The 16,620-nt window shown below is 39.1% G+C and overlaps 1 protein-coding gene across 1 annotated transcript; it reads left to right on the plus strand.

Moving 5' to 3' along the window:
* Positions 1 to 495: 495 nt before the first annotated feature.
* LOC119740151 (TWiK family of potassium channels protein 18-like) lies at positions 496 to 10,807 on the plus strand (the record flags this gene model as incomplete). The annotated part of the gene is made up of 2 exons (XM_038215363.1): positions 496 to 889; positions 7,622 to 10,807. Coding segments are annotated over 2 exons (1,302 nt in total), but the record flags the coding sequence as incomplete, so codon positions are not given.
* Between the last annotated feature and the right edge of the window lie 5,813 nt (positions 10,808 to 16,620).

Below are 16,620 nucleotides of genomic sequence, written 5' to 3' on the forward strand. Positions count from 1 at the left end.
TATTCTGCAGCCACGGACCACTGGAATACAGTTTGATCGCCCTCACATCAACAACACACCAAACCGGCACGTAGGCTATGTGTTTACATGGACGACTTTTCACACCGTTTTTGTCCAATCCTGACCGGCTGCAGAAAAGAGAACTGTCATTTCCGTACTAAGTGGCTGCGTGCGAGTTTCATGCCAGATGATTAACATATGATGACAATGCGGAAGTTGTAATGGTGTACGTCTTGATAACAGAGCGGGTTCGCATGTTTTGAAAAGCTGGAGTAAATGTCATTGCTTAACCTGTGCTCATCCATACGTTGTTTTGGAACAGTCGAAGGAACATCATTTAAACCATAGAGCAAGGACCTAACTCTAGATATGGTTGAATGAGCTATGTAAAATATTCTTAATGTAGTTAGTTGTCAGATAACCTCAGATGAGTCAAAAAGTATCCATAAGGATACGAGCGAGGATTATCGGAGTGAGGATTATGTAAAGTGAACGCGTGGCCAGTATGCAGACTCCGGAGCCAGAGCCAAGTCGCGAAGGTTTTTCGCCCGTGGCCTCCGCATCTCTTGGCCCCACTTAGTATTGCTTGCGGCCTACCTCTTCTACCTGGGCATCGGAGGTTGGATCTTCCTGGCTATAGAAGGAGGCAGCCAGCCGGACTTCTCTCGGGAGGTGGACCGATACGAGGTGCTTAAGGCGCAGATCGACGGGGCCGTCCGTAACCTGACGAAGGGCCAACGGGTGACGGTGGCAAACCTGACCGACATCTGGGAGGAGTATACGGCGCTGGTTGAGGACCCGTACCTTGACGACCTCACCCACTTGAGCCGGGTCGACTGGACTTATACTGGTAGTGTACTGTTCTGTGCAACGAGTATTGCAACAATTGGTAAGCACATGCAGACCCTATACATTTTTGTATTTTGATGTTTTTATTTCTCTCCTCTTTTCTTTTATACATTAAAATATCTTCTTTTACAGTTGAACTTTTGAAAGAGGGGGACATCAGTAAAACGTTAAGTTCAACATTTTTAATCACTTTCTATATAAAGCGCAAAAGTTGAATAATACTCTCCTTAAAAATTAAACGGAGACCTCAAGAATTGCCAGTGAAATATTGAAAATGCCAGGTTTGTCTGAGGAAAGGTTTTAAAAATTGTGTCTGATAAAGTGCATGAGATTTAATGTTTGCCTGATTGTTTGCATGTTGTATATGTTCAGTCATGTTCCCAGTCTGCGTTCTGTTGTATCTTGTCAAGTTTAAATACTGCAAACAAAATACAGGTTTGTTAGCAAGGTTAATCATTGCCGGCATATGGAGAATGCATAATGATCGATGGTTCATCAAAAATGCAATAACAAAGACCACCTGCTGCGTCGTCCTTCACACCCTATCACTGGTTCATCTTTTGTTATTATTTTGTGTCAAATACTGGAATATATCGTCCATGCGCTGACACATCGGATATCCCTTATCAGTGATGTTTCTACCCAAATAAATGGTTATAATACGCTTCAGATTGTCATTAATTTGGCAACTGCATTATTGCAATTTAATTACTGGTGCAAATTTAACTATACATTTTTTTTAGCTTACTTTGGCAGAGAAAATCCCATCAACAATTGCTATCATGCCCGTTAAGTTCAAGGTATTGCAAAACCAATATTGTGGAACCCTGCCCATGTTCTCTTGAATGTTTGAACCATGTAAAGGGTTTACGTATGGATATTTTTAGAAGATGGTTCTAACTGGCGTTGCGGACACTGGATGTTTCGATCAGTATCCTTTGATCATCTTTTTAATATAAGTGGAGCTTGCCAAGCCCTTCTAGACCGGAGCCTAGGCCCGCCCGTCTCTAAAATGTATAAGTTTATGATTAAACTAAAAGAGCTTGTCTGCCAACCCTGTTTGTTTTTGTTGCTTGGAAAAGATCCCCGACCATCATAATTATACGACACTGCTGCACAGACGGAGGCAAGTAGTAGCTCACGATAATGTTGTGCCTCCTGTTACTCTGGAGGATTGGTCGTTCCATCAGGCCTGATTGCTACATTGTCAAGATGACAATCATGTTGGATGAATTGTAAGACGAGGCCGGAACTCGGTAGGAAGCCGTCCAGCATGCAGCCGCCTGACTTGATTTAATACCAACATTTATCAAGCGTCATTTACATTGTGTGTCAGTCTGGGAAACAATAATTGTATGTGTTTTATTTTCTTCATGTTTACCTCTGTGTGAATCGCGTTGCCTCAGTTGGAATCTTATACTTGAACTTTTTTGAATGCTTGTTTTGTATAAAGAAACATGTTTGTCAGTTGTAATTTTCAACTGATCCACTTATAGTTGTGCAGACATGTCTCTTCACTCTGACTAAATTACTTGTGGCTGCGTGCAGTGACGTCATTGCTTTGCATATTCTGCCACTAACTCCTTGGTATAATTTATTTATACGAAGCACTTATTTATCATCAAGAATATTTCTGTCTCGTCCTTCGCTTGCCCAGTCTTGTGTATACATAGAAGCAGGTTGCCATGGTAATCAAAACTATCTGGCTGATTATTACAAACACTCTATCCCACACACCCACGCACATAACATTTGACGTAGCGTTTTGTGAATTGAGGATTTTTAGTGCAAGGAAACACGAAACCACTTTTGTGAATTTCAGTGTTTATAATCAGTGTCACCTAAATGTCCGTTGGTGTGGTTCATGATTTGGCTTAATAAAGAGTAGGAATCTATGATGAGACGCCAAGAGAAATAAGTTTCATAAGAGCGTACGTTGTGTCCCCCACCCCGGTTGTTATTCCACTGACTATTAATCAATTTTATCACTAAATGATCAAATTATTTATAAGCAGCAAAATTTCCATTGATCTTCTCCTGTTGGTTATATATTTTGTGTTGTGCAAAATGTAGGCTAACTCCATGCACACACATCTCGATCACTGTGAATGCATTTCATACTGTACTTTCGTATGAAGAACTTTGTACATGAAACCCTATTGACAAATTTGTGACAAAAGTGAGATCCTGTAAACAGGAGAAGAGCCGATCAACAGCCACGAATTTTAACAATTGCTGAGAAGGCTTGGAGGGGCAACCAACCAATAAGAATTCTTGTTCTGTGACACTTGGCAAGGCCTGGCTATGGGCCAATGAGACGTAGGGTTGGTTCTTTACATTCTAGAAGTAGAAAGTTTAGGCGGGATGGAAAAGTTGCTGGCCAGTCACTTTTGTCTCAGCCTCTGAAGAAACAACTTGGATTGCAAATTTTACTTCACAATTTTTAATTCTATTAAACTTGGAATAGTGTGTTTAAAGAACGCGTGGTTTCTTGATACATGCATGCAGGCGCTATTCTCGCAATATTAGCCGTTTAGCGCGTAGGGTAACAAAAATAAGTTTGATTTGAAGCATTATTAATGAATAAATTATGCTTATTTACTGAGCATCAAACCATCCATCTTACCACATGAAAAACAACTTGCCATGAATGACTTAGAACCAGCACATCAAGACCAGTTCGTGTGAGAATCTCTAAACCGTATTATCTGCCACTCAAACAACCCATCAGATAAAGTGAACGACGAGGCTCTAAAACCTAAATGAAGCCGCGTTCCAATGGCTTTCGAACACAACGCCCAACTCCAACTGTTGAGAAATAATAGGCGTTAAGGGAATACAACATTTGCAAACATTAAAAAACGAAATGATCAAATTTTCACGAAATATCTTACTGGATTGTTAGGAAATGACAGTCCAAAGCATCCTGTAAAATCTTGGCTCCTAGTGTGCCGACATTTTCAAGAAAACTTGTATTTTCCAACGCTGGTCGGCCGATCAGCGTTGGAAAAAAACTGGTTTTTTTTTCAAAAACTGCTCCTAACTGTTCATTGTTTAGTTATTCCGCATTTTCTTTGCAATTGTTTACACACCTGTGAAATGGTACGAGCCTGCTGGACTGATTCTCTGACCTAACAATTCCCCAAAGTCTATAATTTGCTCTGAACCAGACTACAAGAACTTTGTTGGTTTTCTTTGATTTTCTAGCATCTCCGAACCCAAAACGTGAAGCAAGTCCAAATCCATTTATTTCTGGAAATTGCAGCAAAAGCAAATGTTGTACATTCCCTTTAATGGTGGAAACTGACCATAGGCCACTCCTAATAACTCGGCTACGACCAGCGATACCATCCGTGTCTACTCTATGGGCATCAGCGAAGCCTTCCGTAGCCAAGTAATTCGGATAAGCCCCTAGGTCGACAAGGAAATAACTGCTCACATTTTTTTGTCGTAGACATTTAATGCTGTTTGCTTAATAATGTACACCAGGAAGTTGGGTATAAGTGTTGGTTTCAAATTGTTTGAGATCCTGTTCAGGAATATAAACTTCCACAAACACACAAACATTTGAGTTCAAGAGGGCACACACTGAACTGACACCAATGAACGACATGCGACACATCCCAACGAGTTACGAGCCCATAAAATCATAAAACTTGCATCACGGTGAAAACTAATATGTTTCAATGTTTTGCCCGCATAGTGCCCATATAGAGAGAAATATAAAAAGCGAAGAATGCTCTTTGAAATGCGTAGAAACCATACTGTGTTTTTAAAAAAAAATGTCCTTCAGACTCAACGGGAATCTGGTACGATGTATTGACAAGCATGTACATGTACATCTCTATATATGATACATCTGTATTATCACTACATGTCGCAAGCACGGACAGGTTGAGTGCTAATGGATTTGTTGAAAAGAAATTGTATAGTCAATAACAAATGGTAACCACTATTCAACGTGCGGGTCGTTTTATGTTATTACTACCGTACCTTGACCGTGAAAGGCTTCAAGTCCATTTAATGGAGCGGTTGCAGGTTTTTTATTATTATTTTTCTGGTTTATTAAAACACTGAACAGGCAGCCACAGGGCTGGCATTGCACAATTACATGGAGTGAAAAGGATACATTCAAACAATTAAACCCACCCAAAAAAGACAAATACATTTTTAAAGTTACATTAGACACACCAGTTAGGCCTACATACACATTTAACATTCGGAAATTCGTAATTTCAGTCCTACCCAAATAACAAAGGAAGGAAACACCCAGCCCATCCGTTGTCAGAGATGGAACCGGGTGCAATATAGGGAAAAAACAAAGCCATGCGTCTTGAACCAAGTATACATCATATCAACAAAGCACATTAGTTACCGTATATATGATTGCTTCGTAGGATTTTAGGGGTTTTTAGTTGTGAGAGCTTGGGGTCATATTATTTCAGAAGCATTCAGATTTTTGTTCTTTTACCCATCGAAATTTTTTGAGAACATAATTGTTATTATTTACAAATTGAAATGTTAAAATTCTACTCTTCTCGAAATACTAAAAAATGCCTGTTTTATTTTTTCTAAACCTTTCCATAATTAGAAAAAAAATGCAAGACGATTCACTATCCAACGGAACATCATTGTTTATGTCTGCTGGGAGATGTGTCCTCAACGCTTCAGTGCAACTTCCTCATTTTAATTACAACGACTGAGCAATTATTTGCTCAGTACATGTATATGAACACAGCGGTCGTTCTTATACCCACATTCTGTGTTTGAGCAAACAACCAATTTTGTTATTGGGAGCCCGATGATACTATTGTATAGTCTTCGATGTGTGCCTCGTCATGAAGGCGTGTCCCGAAGGCTATATACGTACAAAGCCATGTGTGTTTTGACATATGGGCACTAACGTACAAGTTTTTTAATCTCTATATGCTATAGTATAATGTACTGGTCAAAAACATAAGCTATGACTAGAATTGTGTCTGCTGTGAAACAGAACACAGGTTTTTTTTCCGGATGTACGGATTCGTTTTCCGTGTCACCTGATATTATTGTAATAAATTTCTGTTGTAAAGGTATGCTGACAAATCCATTTAAAAAATGACGTCATCTCAATTTTCATCTATAACACATCCCTGTCTGTGAATACGATCGCACCCGTAGTTATATAGATATAGGGCTTAAAAAATACGCCTTCAATGAAATGCAACTTGACAACTGATGACGTTTTAATGACCACACTTTTTTTTCATCTATAACATTCCTGTCTACACAGTTTGAACCCAATCGGACATGTCGTTCTCTAGATATAAGACATTTGAGTTATGCATCGTTGAGATGACGTCACGTGACCCATGATGACATCACATCAATATACACGACTTTACAATGGGGTCTTTGTTTATGTAAAGTTTTATTGGATTATGACTGTTAAGGTTTACGTCAAAAGTGGCCGTCAGAAAAAAAACATGTACACATTTCATATGTAATCGACTCGGATGGAAGAACAAAAAGCAGAAAGAAAGAAACAAAAAGCAAAGGGAGAACAAAAATGGGAAGAAAAACAAACGTTTTCGGACGTTTTCCGGAAAAGCCAATTAATGGATGTTTATTCGCCTAAGCTACATGTGGATACATTTTCGTATACTGAAATCTCTGAAAATTTTGTTCAATTAATTTTGAGCAAACAATGATTCCAAAATAGAACTGAGAACAGGCAGGAATTAATACTGGAAACTGAAATGTTAATTTAATTGGACGAAACAAGGAAGGTAAGAAACTAAGAGAGAGTAATTAAAATAATGTGTAATGTAAACAACTGTTGAAAAATAGCATGAGATAAAACAAATTATTAAATTTATTTCAAGAATCTTCCAGGGTTTTTAAATTTAAAATTTGCAGGCATATTCGTGACATTAATTTACCTGACCCGGGTTTGTTTGTTTTTTTCCGTTTGTTTTTGGTGTGTGCTCAACGCTCTGGATTTTTGATAGACAATAATTATGGGTTGAGAGACAGGTGGCCATTCAGTGAGCTTCCATCATTAATTTACGCTGGTACATGCATTTGGAAAAGCGGTCACTGATAAAGCACTCCGTAGACCGGGTTGAAAATTGTATGAGAACTAAATATAGCAATGTAATCAGACGAAGACACGTTTAGACAACTATTAAATAGTTACACAAAGAAAATATTTCACAAGCGCAACAAATCTCGCATTGCTGACCGGTACTGTGATAATTGCATAGACAGCGAAGTAATTAGACCTTGTCGAAAACATGGCTGACAAGATTGACACGGACATAGGCCTTATAGTGCATTTGTATATCTCATGGCCTCTAAATTCTGTGATTTTTGTTGCAAAAAGTCTCTCTCTTTCAATGTCATTGAAAACATTTATTTTCAGGATGGGAGAGTATAATATTATCTTGATATCATCTATTCAGACGACGATTTCTTAGGTGGCTAATACTAAGGGAAAAAAAAGGACGCCGTCTCCAATTTTTGTATTATTCCTAACGAAGATGTAGGCCCCTATGTATATATATATATTTTTTTCAATTCTTATCGTGGTGCTAACCCCGGCCCGCCGCCCCCGTTAAAACGTATTTTCTTGTGCTTAGCAAACGCTCGTGGCCATCCTGTTAATCTCTTATTCAGTTTCTCAATTATTGTTCAGTGGTTTAGTTACATGTAAGTTGAAGTGCGCCCTCCTCTGATGTAGCAACACCCGAAACTCAAAGTTAATCAAGCTGTTCGTTTCTTACACGTACAGGCTACGGTGATGCCGTACCGGTGACTGCTTGGGGTCGTGTTGTCATCGTCATCTACTCCCTGATTGGGATACCTCTCACCCTGACCTTCCTGGCTGACATCGGAGGCATCCTGGCTCGCTTAGTCGTCCTACTAGCAGGTAAATGCCAGTGTAGCAGGCAGGACCGGAGGTCACCGCGACCCGTCAACCAATCGCAGGACTTGGGCAATGCCATGAGGGAGCCCCTCCATCACCAGAATGGACTTTCTACTCGGTCGACGGACGCTCGAGCTTCCAGTGCCTACGATCATGTTGAGGAGAGGGGTGACATCATGGAGATGCGATTTTCCCTAGGCGTCTTCAAGGACTCGGCTGACCCGGTCAGGGGCAGCCAGCCCAACTCCAGGCGGAGCTCTATGGACGTGGAGGCAGCGCAGCAGGCGGAGCTGGACCAACTGGCGAAGAGTAGCAAGATCAACACCTTGTCGGGGAATACGAACCTGGCATTCGCTCCAGACGGCGAAACCCGTGAGGAGGAAAAGAAGACTCCGAGCAGTCCGAGGACTAGTCCGGACAGCATCGCTGTGAAAGGAACAGACAATAGGGAAGACACAGGCTCGGAGCAACGCCACGTGCCGGTTGTCCTTGTAGTGGCCATCTTGCTCATGTACACCTTCATAGGTGCTCTTATGATCGCCTACGTCGAAGGCTGGTACTACGGCGAGGCGCTGTACTTCACTTTCATAACTTTAACAACCATAGGTTTCGGTGACTTTGTGCCTGTCAAACATTACATGGACATCCCCTCTTTCTTTGGTTGCCTGGTGTACACCATTGTAGGTTTGTCTGTCATGTCCATGTGCATTGCTCTCGTGCAGGCCAAAGTTGTCGGGTTGATGTCTAGGGTAGCCGGTAAAATTGGTTTTTGAAACCGCAAACCATTTGGTTATCTTGTTTTCAATTTCTGCAACTCACTTAGTCACTTAAAACTTTGTTTTGTGGCACTGTAATAATCACATGAGACGATCTGTTCATATTATCTGCTGGCTTGATATTTTGCATAAAGGTCTACCAAACCTTGCCAAAACTTGCCTTGAGAGGATTGTTGCTGAGTAGGAATGGACGTAATAATGCACAATAATAAGGGCATGAATGTGTGCTTGGCCGGTTTTAAACATTGTTTTTAAGTTGGACTCTGGATGCTGAATATTACCTGAGCCAAAACCCTTATTGGGTGATCGGGCACAATCCTATCACTATTCTGAAATCGTTTGTAAATCTTCTTTTTTCCTTCCTTTTCGAACAATAATTCTCTGCAACTTTTCTTCTAAACGATGTATGGCATAAACTTAAAGCTTCGAACATACACGTATATCAACGCTGATATCAAGATGTGCATATTACCCTGACGTTATTATGACGTCATTAGGTGTCAAATTACAAGCGATTTTAGTTTTTAAAAGTTACCATGTTTGTTCGTTGATAATCAATGAACAAAATAACGATGGGACCATAATCCTCATCAACATATTTGTTGTGTACGTGAATCGCTTGATCTTAACTTCCGGGGTAACCGGAAGGTCCAAGATGAATTCAAAATGCCAACGGAAGCCTCAAAATCAAAACAAACCCAATTTCTTCGAAATGTGTCAGGGGATGAAGATAAAACCAGGTGTGAACTTCAACCCGTGTCTGAAGATGTGAAACATTATGTCACGTCATCATCGAGTATCAAATTACAAGCGATTTAAGGTCACAATTTGAAAAATGACTTTAAGTAATAACTGTCAAATGAATGAACCCCTCTTATTGTTTGTAATGTGGTAGGCATTGCCTCAGGCAATACCGGTATTTTAGATTCCCGGGCACAGAGCCATTTGACCATTACTTCCGGTGTTACCTGAAGTGCAGTGAGAATTGAATATAACTCGAAACGGAAGCCTTTTACTATGCAAAATAATGATCAGTGAGAAATGCCAAACACAAAAATTGGCATTATGACGTCATCTCCCGAGTCTTGTAAAATACAGTTGAACCTCTATGAATTTCACAGAGACAGGCCGAGTCCCTATCCAAGTTCAAAAGTTCTCTTATTACTTGAACCGTAACACTTTTGTCCCTCTTATCTCTCTGTTATCGAATTATTGTTTTTCAATTTTAATTTCAGTCAGTTTTGTTGGTTTTATTTGTTTATATTTTTATTCTTACATATCCCTTTAATTACACATTTTTATGCATGATTTTCAATTACTTCTCTTTTAGTGTCATTTTAGTTTAGTTTGTTTGATTATTGTTAACAATTTTAATTTCAGTCAGTTTTGTTGGTTTTATTTGTTTATATTTTTATTCTTACATATCCTTTTAATTTATGCATGATTTTCAATTACTTCTCCTTTAGTGTCATTTTAGTTTAGTTTGTTTGATTATTGTCTTTAACTGTTTCAGTCCTTATTCATTCATTTAAAAATCATCCTTTGTCCTGTTTTTGATATTTTCCATGCATACCTGATCGTGATGGCTATATCTCTACTTATGTTATGGCATAGTTTTCGGTTGTTTTTGTATCTTGCTTGTTTATTTTATCTTATCTTATTTTAAATTTTTTTTGTTGGACGTGTTCTTAATATTCATCCCTTCATTAGGAAATTGGGTTTTTTCTTAATTTATGTATTTTAATGTATTATGTGGTTGCTATTTTTTAAATATTCATATTTCTTTTCTTGCTTTTATCTCTTAACTTCATTGTGCTTGTTTGGGTGTTTGTTTGTTAATTTTGTTTGTTTTTTATTATTATTTTTATTTATTCATGTTAAATTATAACAATTTTCTTTTCTTTGTGCTGATAGATTTGGTCCTGTTACTTACGTAAATTTTAGATTTTTATATATTTATATATTTTTAAAAACTCTTTTAATATTGTCATTTTATTAATTAAAAATTTTGGTTTTGTTTCATGTTTTTATTGGTGTCATTTAATAACTTATTTTAATGTAATCAGGGCCCTTAAGAATAGCAGTTCAAATAACTGAAAAGGCTACCCTGTTGAAATACAACTATATTATAAATCATTCTTGTATTTGCACATTTCAACAGATGATGTCATCAAACCGGAAATAGCGTGTATGTGCAAATCAAATTTATACTGAAATTGATCAAATGCAAAAGGACGCATATATTTTTAATTAAAACAAATGGTTCCACTGGAAAGGGCTGAATTTTGTGATTTGTTTCTGCTCTGACAAAAAATATTCACAACTAAACTGGGCAATGTCCAATGAATTAGTTGCCTGTCCGATCACCCTGCGTTTGTAACTCAACAAACGCGAATGTCTTGTGATTCTCATCGTTTTCCTCAAAGTGAAGTTGGCCAGCTTTTGAAGAACTGGGTAAGAATAATCATTAAAATGTAGGTTTTTTGAAATATATTTAAATAGGACAAATGTAAACGGTAGCGGCCAAATCTGAAAAAAAAAATTGGTATATTTATGTTGCTTTTTCGAGTTAAAATTACTAAAACTCCCCCCCCCCAAAAAAAAACCTGTTTGTAGAGTGATTTTATACAACTCTAACACTGATGCGATATTATTTTAATAAACAATGTACATGTATTTTGTGAATATAATTATGAACAAGAAAAATGTTTGGATTAGTAATTAAGATGCTGTCCCCTCCTCTCTATGAATGCAAACGCATACTGAACGGGGTGTCACCAGAATGAATACAGCTAACTGCAAAAGCAAACGATGACACGTAACGCATAGTTTGTCAATCTTGTGTCGACTTTTGCAAATTTATTGAGGCTTGATGCGTTAATTATTGGAGCACATGTGTAAAAAATAGATCGGTGACAATTTACTTAGTACTTGGAACTTTATAGGTCCAGCAGGCAGAACCGTTAAGCTGACAAACACACACTATAGAGGGCGCTGTCGCTGTCAATGATGCACGTGGGTATTGCCAAAAAGGTATAAACGTCACCGTAATTGATATATTACTGACCAAAACTGGCTTAGCTCAAATGGACAAAATATAAATGACTATAAAGTCCAACTCATCTCCTTTTCCTCTATGGATTTGTGGAATATGAATGAGAGTAGTGATATGAATGAGAATAGTGATAAAAATGGGGGGGGGGGGGAAACGCCTCATGCGTCAAATGATGTTTAATAGCCCCCCCCCCCCCCCTCCACACCGCTTTTAAAGGGGCCATAAAATTCCTGTGAAACGTATGTTCACGCCCATTATGTCCGTTTGGTCGATTACGTCCGACCCATTATGTCCGACGACCGATTATGTCTGACCCATTGTGTCCGACGGCCGATTATGTCTGACCCATTGTGTCCGACGGCCGATTATGTCCGACCCATATGTCTGACGGCGAATATGTCCGACCCATTGTGTCCGACGGCCGATTATGTCGGACCCATTGTGTCCGACGGCCGATTATGTCGGACCCATTGTGTCCGACGGCCGATTATGTCGGACCCATTGTGTCCGACGATGGGATACGTCCGACCTACTGTATGATGGTCGATTACACAGGATTCATTCGGTTGTGTACTGACATAATTATCTTTAGATGGTAATTGCAGTGCGCGCGTAAAACTACCGTGAACAATTCTGAAAATGTCCCTTTTGTGGTAATTGCCAAACTTGTCTCCCCGCCCCTTGTTTCTATCCATTTGTTTCCCCACGGTTCGTGGATAAAATATGATTCATCTTGAAATACTGTCGCGCAAATGTAAAATATAATCCCGAAATCAATTATCTAATCATAATATATCTATTTTCTGTAAAGATATATGCATTTCCAGACGTGTCAAATTGCCGTTAAACTTTTGATGTAGAAAGAGATACATGTATGACAAGTCGAGATCGAAGAAAAGATACATGTATTACCAATGATATGCAGTTGAAACGGCATCGGAGACTAGAAACAATAGAGGCCTCTATTTGAGAGATAGAGATATCTCTTTCAGAATATTAGACATACAAATATCTATTGAAATAGCGTTCTAGCCTTCTGTGTTTGGGGTTAAATTGTAATTTTTGCGTGCCGTAGGCAGCGCCCTCTTGCAGCGGGCGATCGCGTACTCATTAAACAAGTTTCTTTTAGCTTGACCCTTCTAGTCCGTGGGCGAGAGGCCGAAAACGCCGCAGTTCTCGAGATACTCCATCTGGTCCACCGAATTTTATAAAACTTCCCAGACACGTAGATTATGATGTAATAAAAGCGAAAAAACTTTGTTCCCCGATCCACAGTTTGTTTGGGAATGAGAAAATCTGGGATAAAAACTCCGAAAATTCTGCATGAGAAAAAAAACATAAGAAACAGCGCCCTTTATTGACACAGTTAGAAACCTTTTCGCACGCAATGATTCGCTTGTACCCCCCGCCCTGCAAACAGGACGAAACGCAATGAGTGCTTGCCAGGTGATACTTCTTTCAAGTTTCATATTACATGCATATTCTAGATTTGTGTTATTATTTCTCATCAGGATGCCAAACCCTTTACATTACAGTTTATCCAACTTGAAATGATCAAGTTTTAAGATCGAATGCTATGTATTAACTACATTATAGTTAAACCGTACCCCAGATGAAAATCTCAGGGTAACATCTTTTAGTTTGTCTTAAGGAAAAATTGCTATAATTGAAGTTTTTTTTAAACAGACTCCCCCTTATAAGATGGGTTTTTTTTGTTTTGTTTTTTTTTGCGACGGGGTGATACAAATCAAATTAGGTTTTGCCTTTCACCGACGTTTAAACACTGTATACCCGAGTGAAAGTTGGAAAAAAATCACTCGGGTGGGACTCGAACCCACGACCTCCTGCCCTCCAGTGTAGACGTCTTACCACTCGACCACCGAGCTAACGGGATCAGTTGGCCGGTTCGAATCTGATGTACATAGCAGCGGGTACCGCATAAACTATTATAAGATGGATTTTTTTTGCGCCGAGGTGATACAAATCAAATTAAGGTCGTGGGTTCGAGTCCCCCGCGAGTGATTTTTTCCAACTTTCACTCGGGAGGTAACACACTGAGTATACAGTGTTTAAACGTCGGTGAAGGGCGAAACCTAATTTGAGACTCCCCCCTTTCAATAGCAGTAACGCAGAATTTGAATAAGGGATTATATACATGTATCAAATAAGTTGAAGCGTCTTATTACAAAACCACTCAAAAATGACATCTCAAGCTCTCATACATGCACTCATTTGATTTTTGATTACACTTTTATAAAAAAAAAATGACTCACAAAAATAAAGACGGCAATAACTGCAAATACTGTTTTGGTATTTTTTCACATTCCAGGCGCAATGTGGTTTAAGTAATCACAAAAGAAATACAAATATATTCAATATAATCTAATTTTATTTCATTTATTTATTTATTTATTTTTGTGGGAGGGGGGTGCAATTTTTACCGTCACAGTTTTTACCCACACAAGAAGAATGGTATTTAGATGACATAAGTTTGTTCAATCTGTACTGAATGAAGTTACTCGTTTATTTTCAACTGATATGAGCACCTGTATACATCGCAGGCCGATTACATAATTGTTGCAACATGCATCAAAAGTCTCATCAAATTGCAGGACTCACTTTCTGTTTGCAAACTTTTTTAAGAAGAGAAAAATAATTTATATTCCCTTATTTGGAAGCTTTGAGTGGCAGCATTACAACTGCAATTTGTTTCAGCTGAAACCGTCTCATTTTATTATTTTGAATATTGTTTTAAGAACTGATTCATGTTTTGTTGTTGCTCCATCCATTCCGTGAAAACCACAATAAACCCCAATGGCCTACCCGCTTCATTTTGTGAGGCTGCATCAAATTTGTATTGCTTTTTTTTTAATTTCAGGCATAACACTTTTTAAAAGATGTTTCAGAAGTTCAGTTGCTCAACCAGATGCCACACACTTCTTTTATTGTTGAAAATATGTTACCCTGAGATACGAGTTCACAAAATTATTCTGATCTTGGGTTTAATCACACCAATCGATGTTTTTGTAACATTAGATCGTAAATTTAAAACTTGATCAATTAATGTTCGACAAAACTGAAACGAAGATATTTTGCCATCCCGATGAGAAATTAAAAAAAATCTAGAATATAATATAAAAGAAGAATCATCTAGCAACTAGCAAGCACTCATTGGCCAAGTTCGGGCGGGTTTTGTTCTTGACACGGGTATATCATTCTTGCAAAAGATCTTGTTCCGAGTGCAGTGTTCGTGGGTCGTGTTCCCGCCGTTCGAGGGCGAGAACAATGAAAATACTCGCGTCAAAAACAGACCGTCCGAACTCGGACGGCCATAGCGTGAGAAACTAGCTTTCTGGCTATATCGACAGAGGGCGCTATTTCTTATGTTTTCCCTCATGTAGAATTTTAAGCGTTTTTATCCCAAATTTTCTCATTCTCAAACAAACTGTGGATCGGGGAACAAAGTTTGTTCGATATGTTACACCATAATCTACGTGTCTGTGAAGTTTTATAAAATTCGGCAAGCAAGACCGCGTGGCGAGCGAAAAAAAAAGTCCTCGTCCCACGGACTATTCGCCGCGATGAGCCAGCACCACCGTGGTCGTCCGTCGGACACAATGGGTCGGACATTATCGCCGTCGGACAAAATGAGTCGGACTTAATCGGCCGTCGGACATAATCGGCTGTCGGAAACAATGGGTCGGACATAATCGGCCGTTGGACACAATTGGTCGGACATAATCAGTCGGACACAATGGGTCGGAGATAATCGCCTTCGGACGTAATGAGTCGGACATAATCGGACGTTGGACACAATGGGTCGGACATAATCGGCCGTTCGACATGATGGGTCGAACATAATCGGACGTCGGACATAATCGGACGTCGGACACAATGCCGGGTCGGACATAATCGGCCGTCGAGCATAATGGGTTGGACATAATCAGCTGTCGGACATAATGGGTCGGACACAATCGGCCGTCGCTCGTCAAAATCTGTTGTCGGACGTAATCGACCGAACGGACATAATGGGTGTGAACAAACAAAACCTGTAAGACATCTCCTGACGATGACTAGAGCAGGCTTGTCGAAACGTTGAGACCAAAGACAAGTTTTTTTTGGAGCTTAAAGCAGGCCTGTTCTTGTCAGAACTACCTTGCGAAAGTTAATCAAAAGCAGGACAAGTTCTTATCAGAACTAAATATCTTTACCGATCGACAGTAGTTATTACCACATGGTGTTACCGCAAACCGAAACGATACATCCCTTTTTGATAAAAAAAAAATATTTGCAAAGTGCCGATTGTGAACAATGTTTCATGCTCTATCTGATTACTGAGGGAGCTGTTGCTGTGAGTCACTTTAGGAATACACTCTTCAGATTAAGTAGACGAAGATTAAATATAATGTGAAATTTAACACAAAGGTACATTTCAAGGATTGCATTTTAACAAAAATCCATTACAACGGCCCTTTAAGATTGAATAAAGGGCCGACTGGCGGTTGCCCCTCCCCCTTCCCCTCTAGAAAATTGGGTTCTGCAAACGTCCTTTGAGGTGCTTGATTTTGTTCAACAGGGGAGTAACAAAACACCTCAAATATGGCTGCTGAATGCACAGCATCTATAAGCTTGAGCACCTGCATGGAGTTTCTTGACGCTCTTAAACAAATTACAAATAATGAATTTAGCCTTTTGGGGCAGCTGGACGGTGTTATTTGTTCCACAAAATCTCATTTACATTAAATCATTTTCATTCATTCATTCATTCATTCCTATTTATTTCCACTTAATCAATTTGAACAACAATTTAAATAAACGGGTGAGATTAAGCGTCGGGCTTCTCCAAAAAGCAAGCCTGTCAAGTGGAGGAGCGCATTATGTGGAAATGAAATATATCATGGTAAATACTAATTACATTAAGTCGTGAAAAAAGATGATGGTGAAAAAAAGGACATTTGAATGGCTACGCCTGTGTGGCACCCGGTGTTCAAGAAAAATGGTACTTTTGTTAATATTTCTAACGGTGGTCGGCC

Source organism: Patiria miniata, unplaced genomic scaffold (assembly GCF_015706575.1).
Source record: "Patiria miniata isolate m_02_andy unplaced genomic scaffold, ASM1570657v1 HiC_scaffold_10, whole genome shotgun sequence".
Taxonomy (NCBI): domain Eukaryota; kingdom Metazoa; phylum Echinodermata; class Asteroidea; order Valvatida; family Asterinidae; genus Patiria; species Patiria miniata.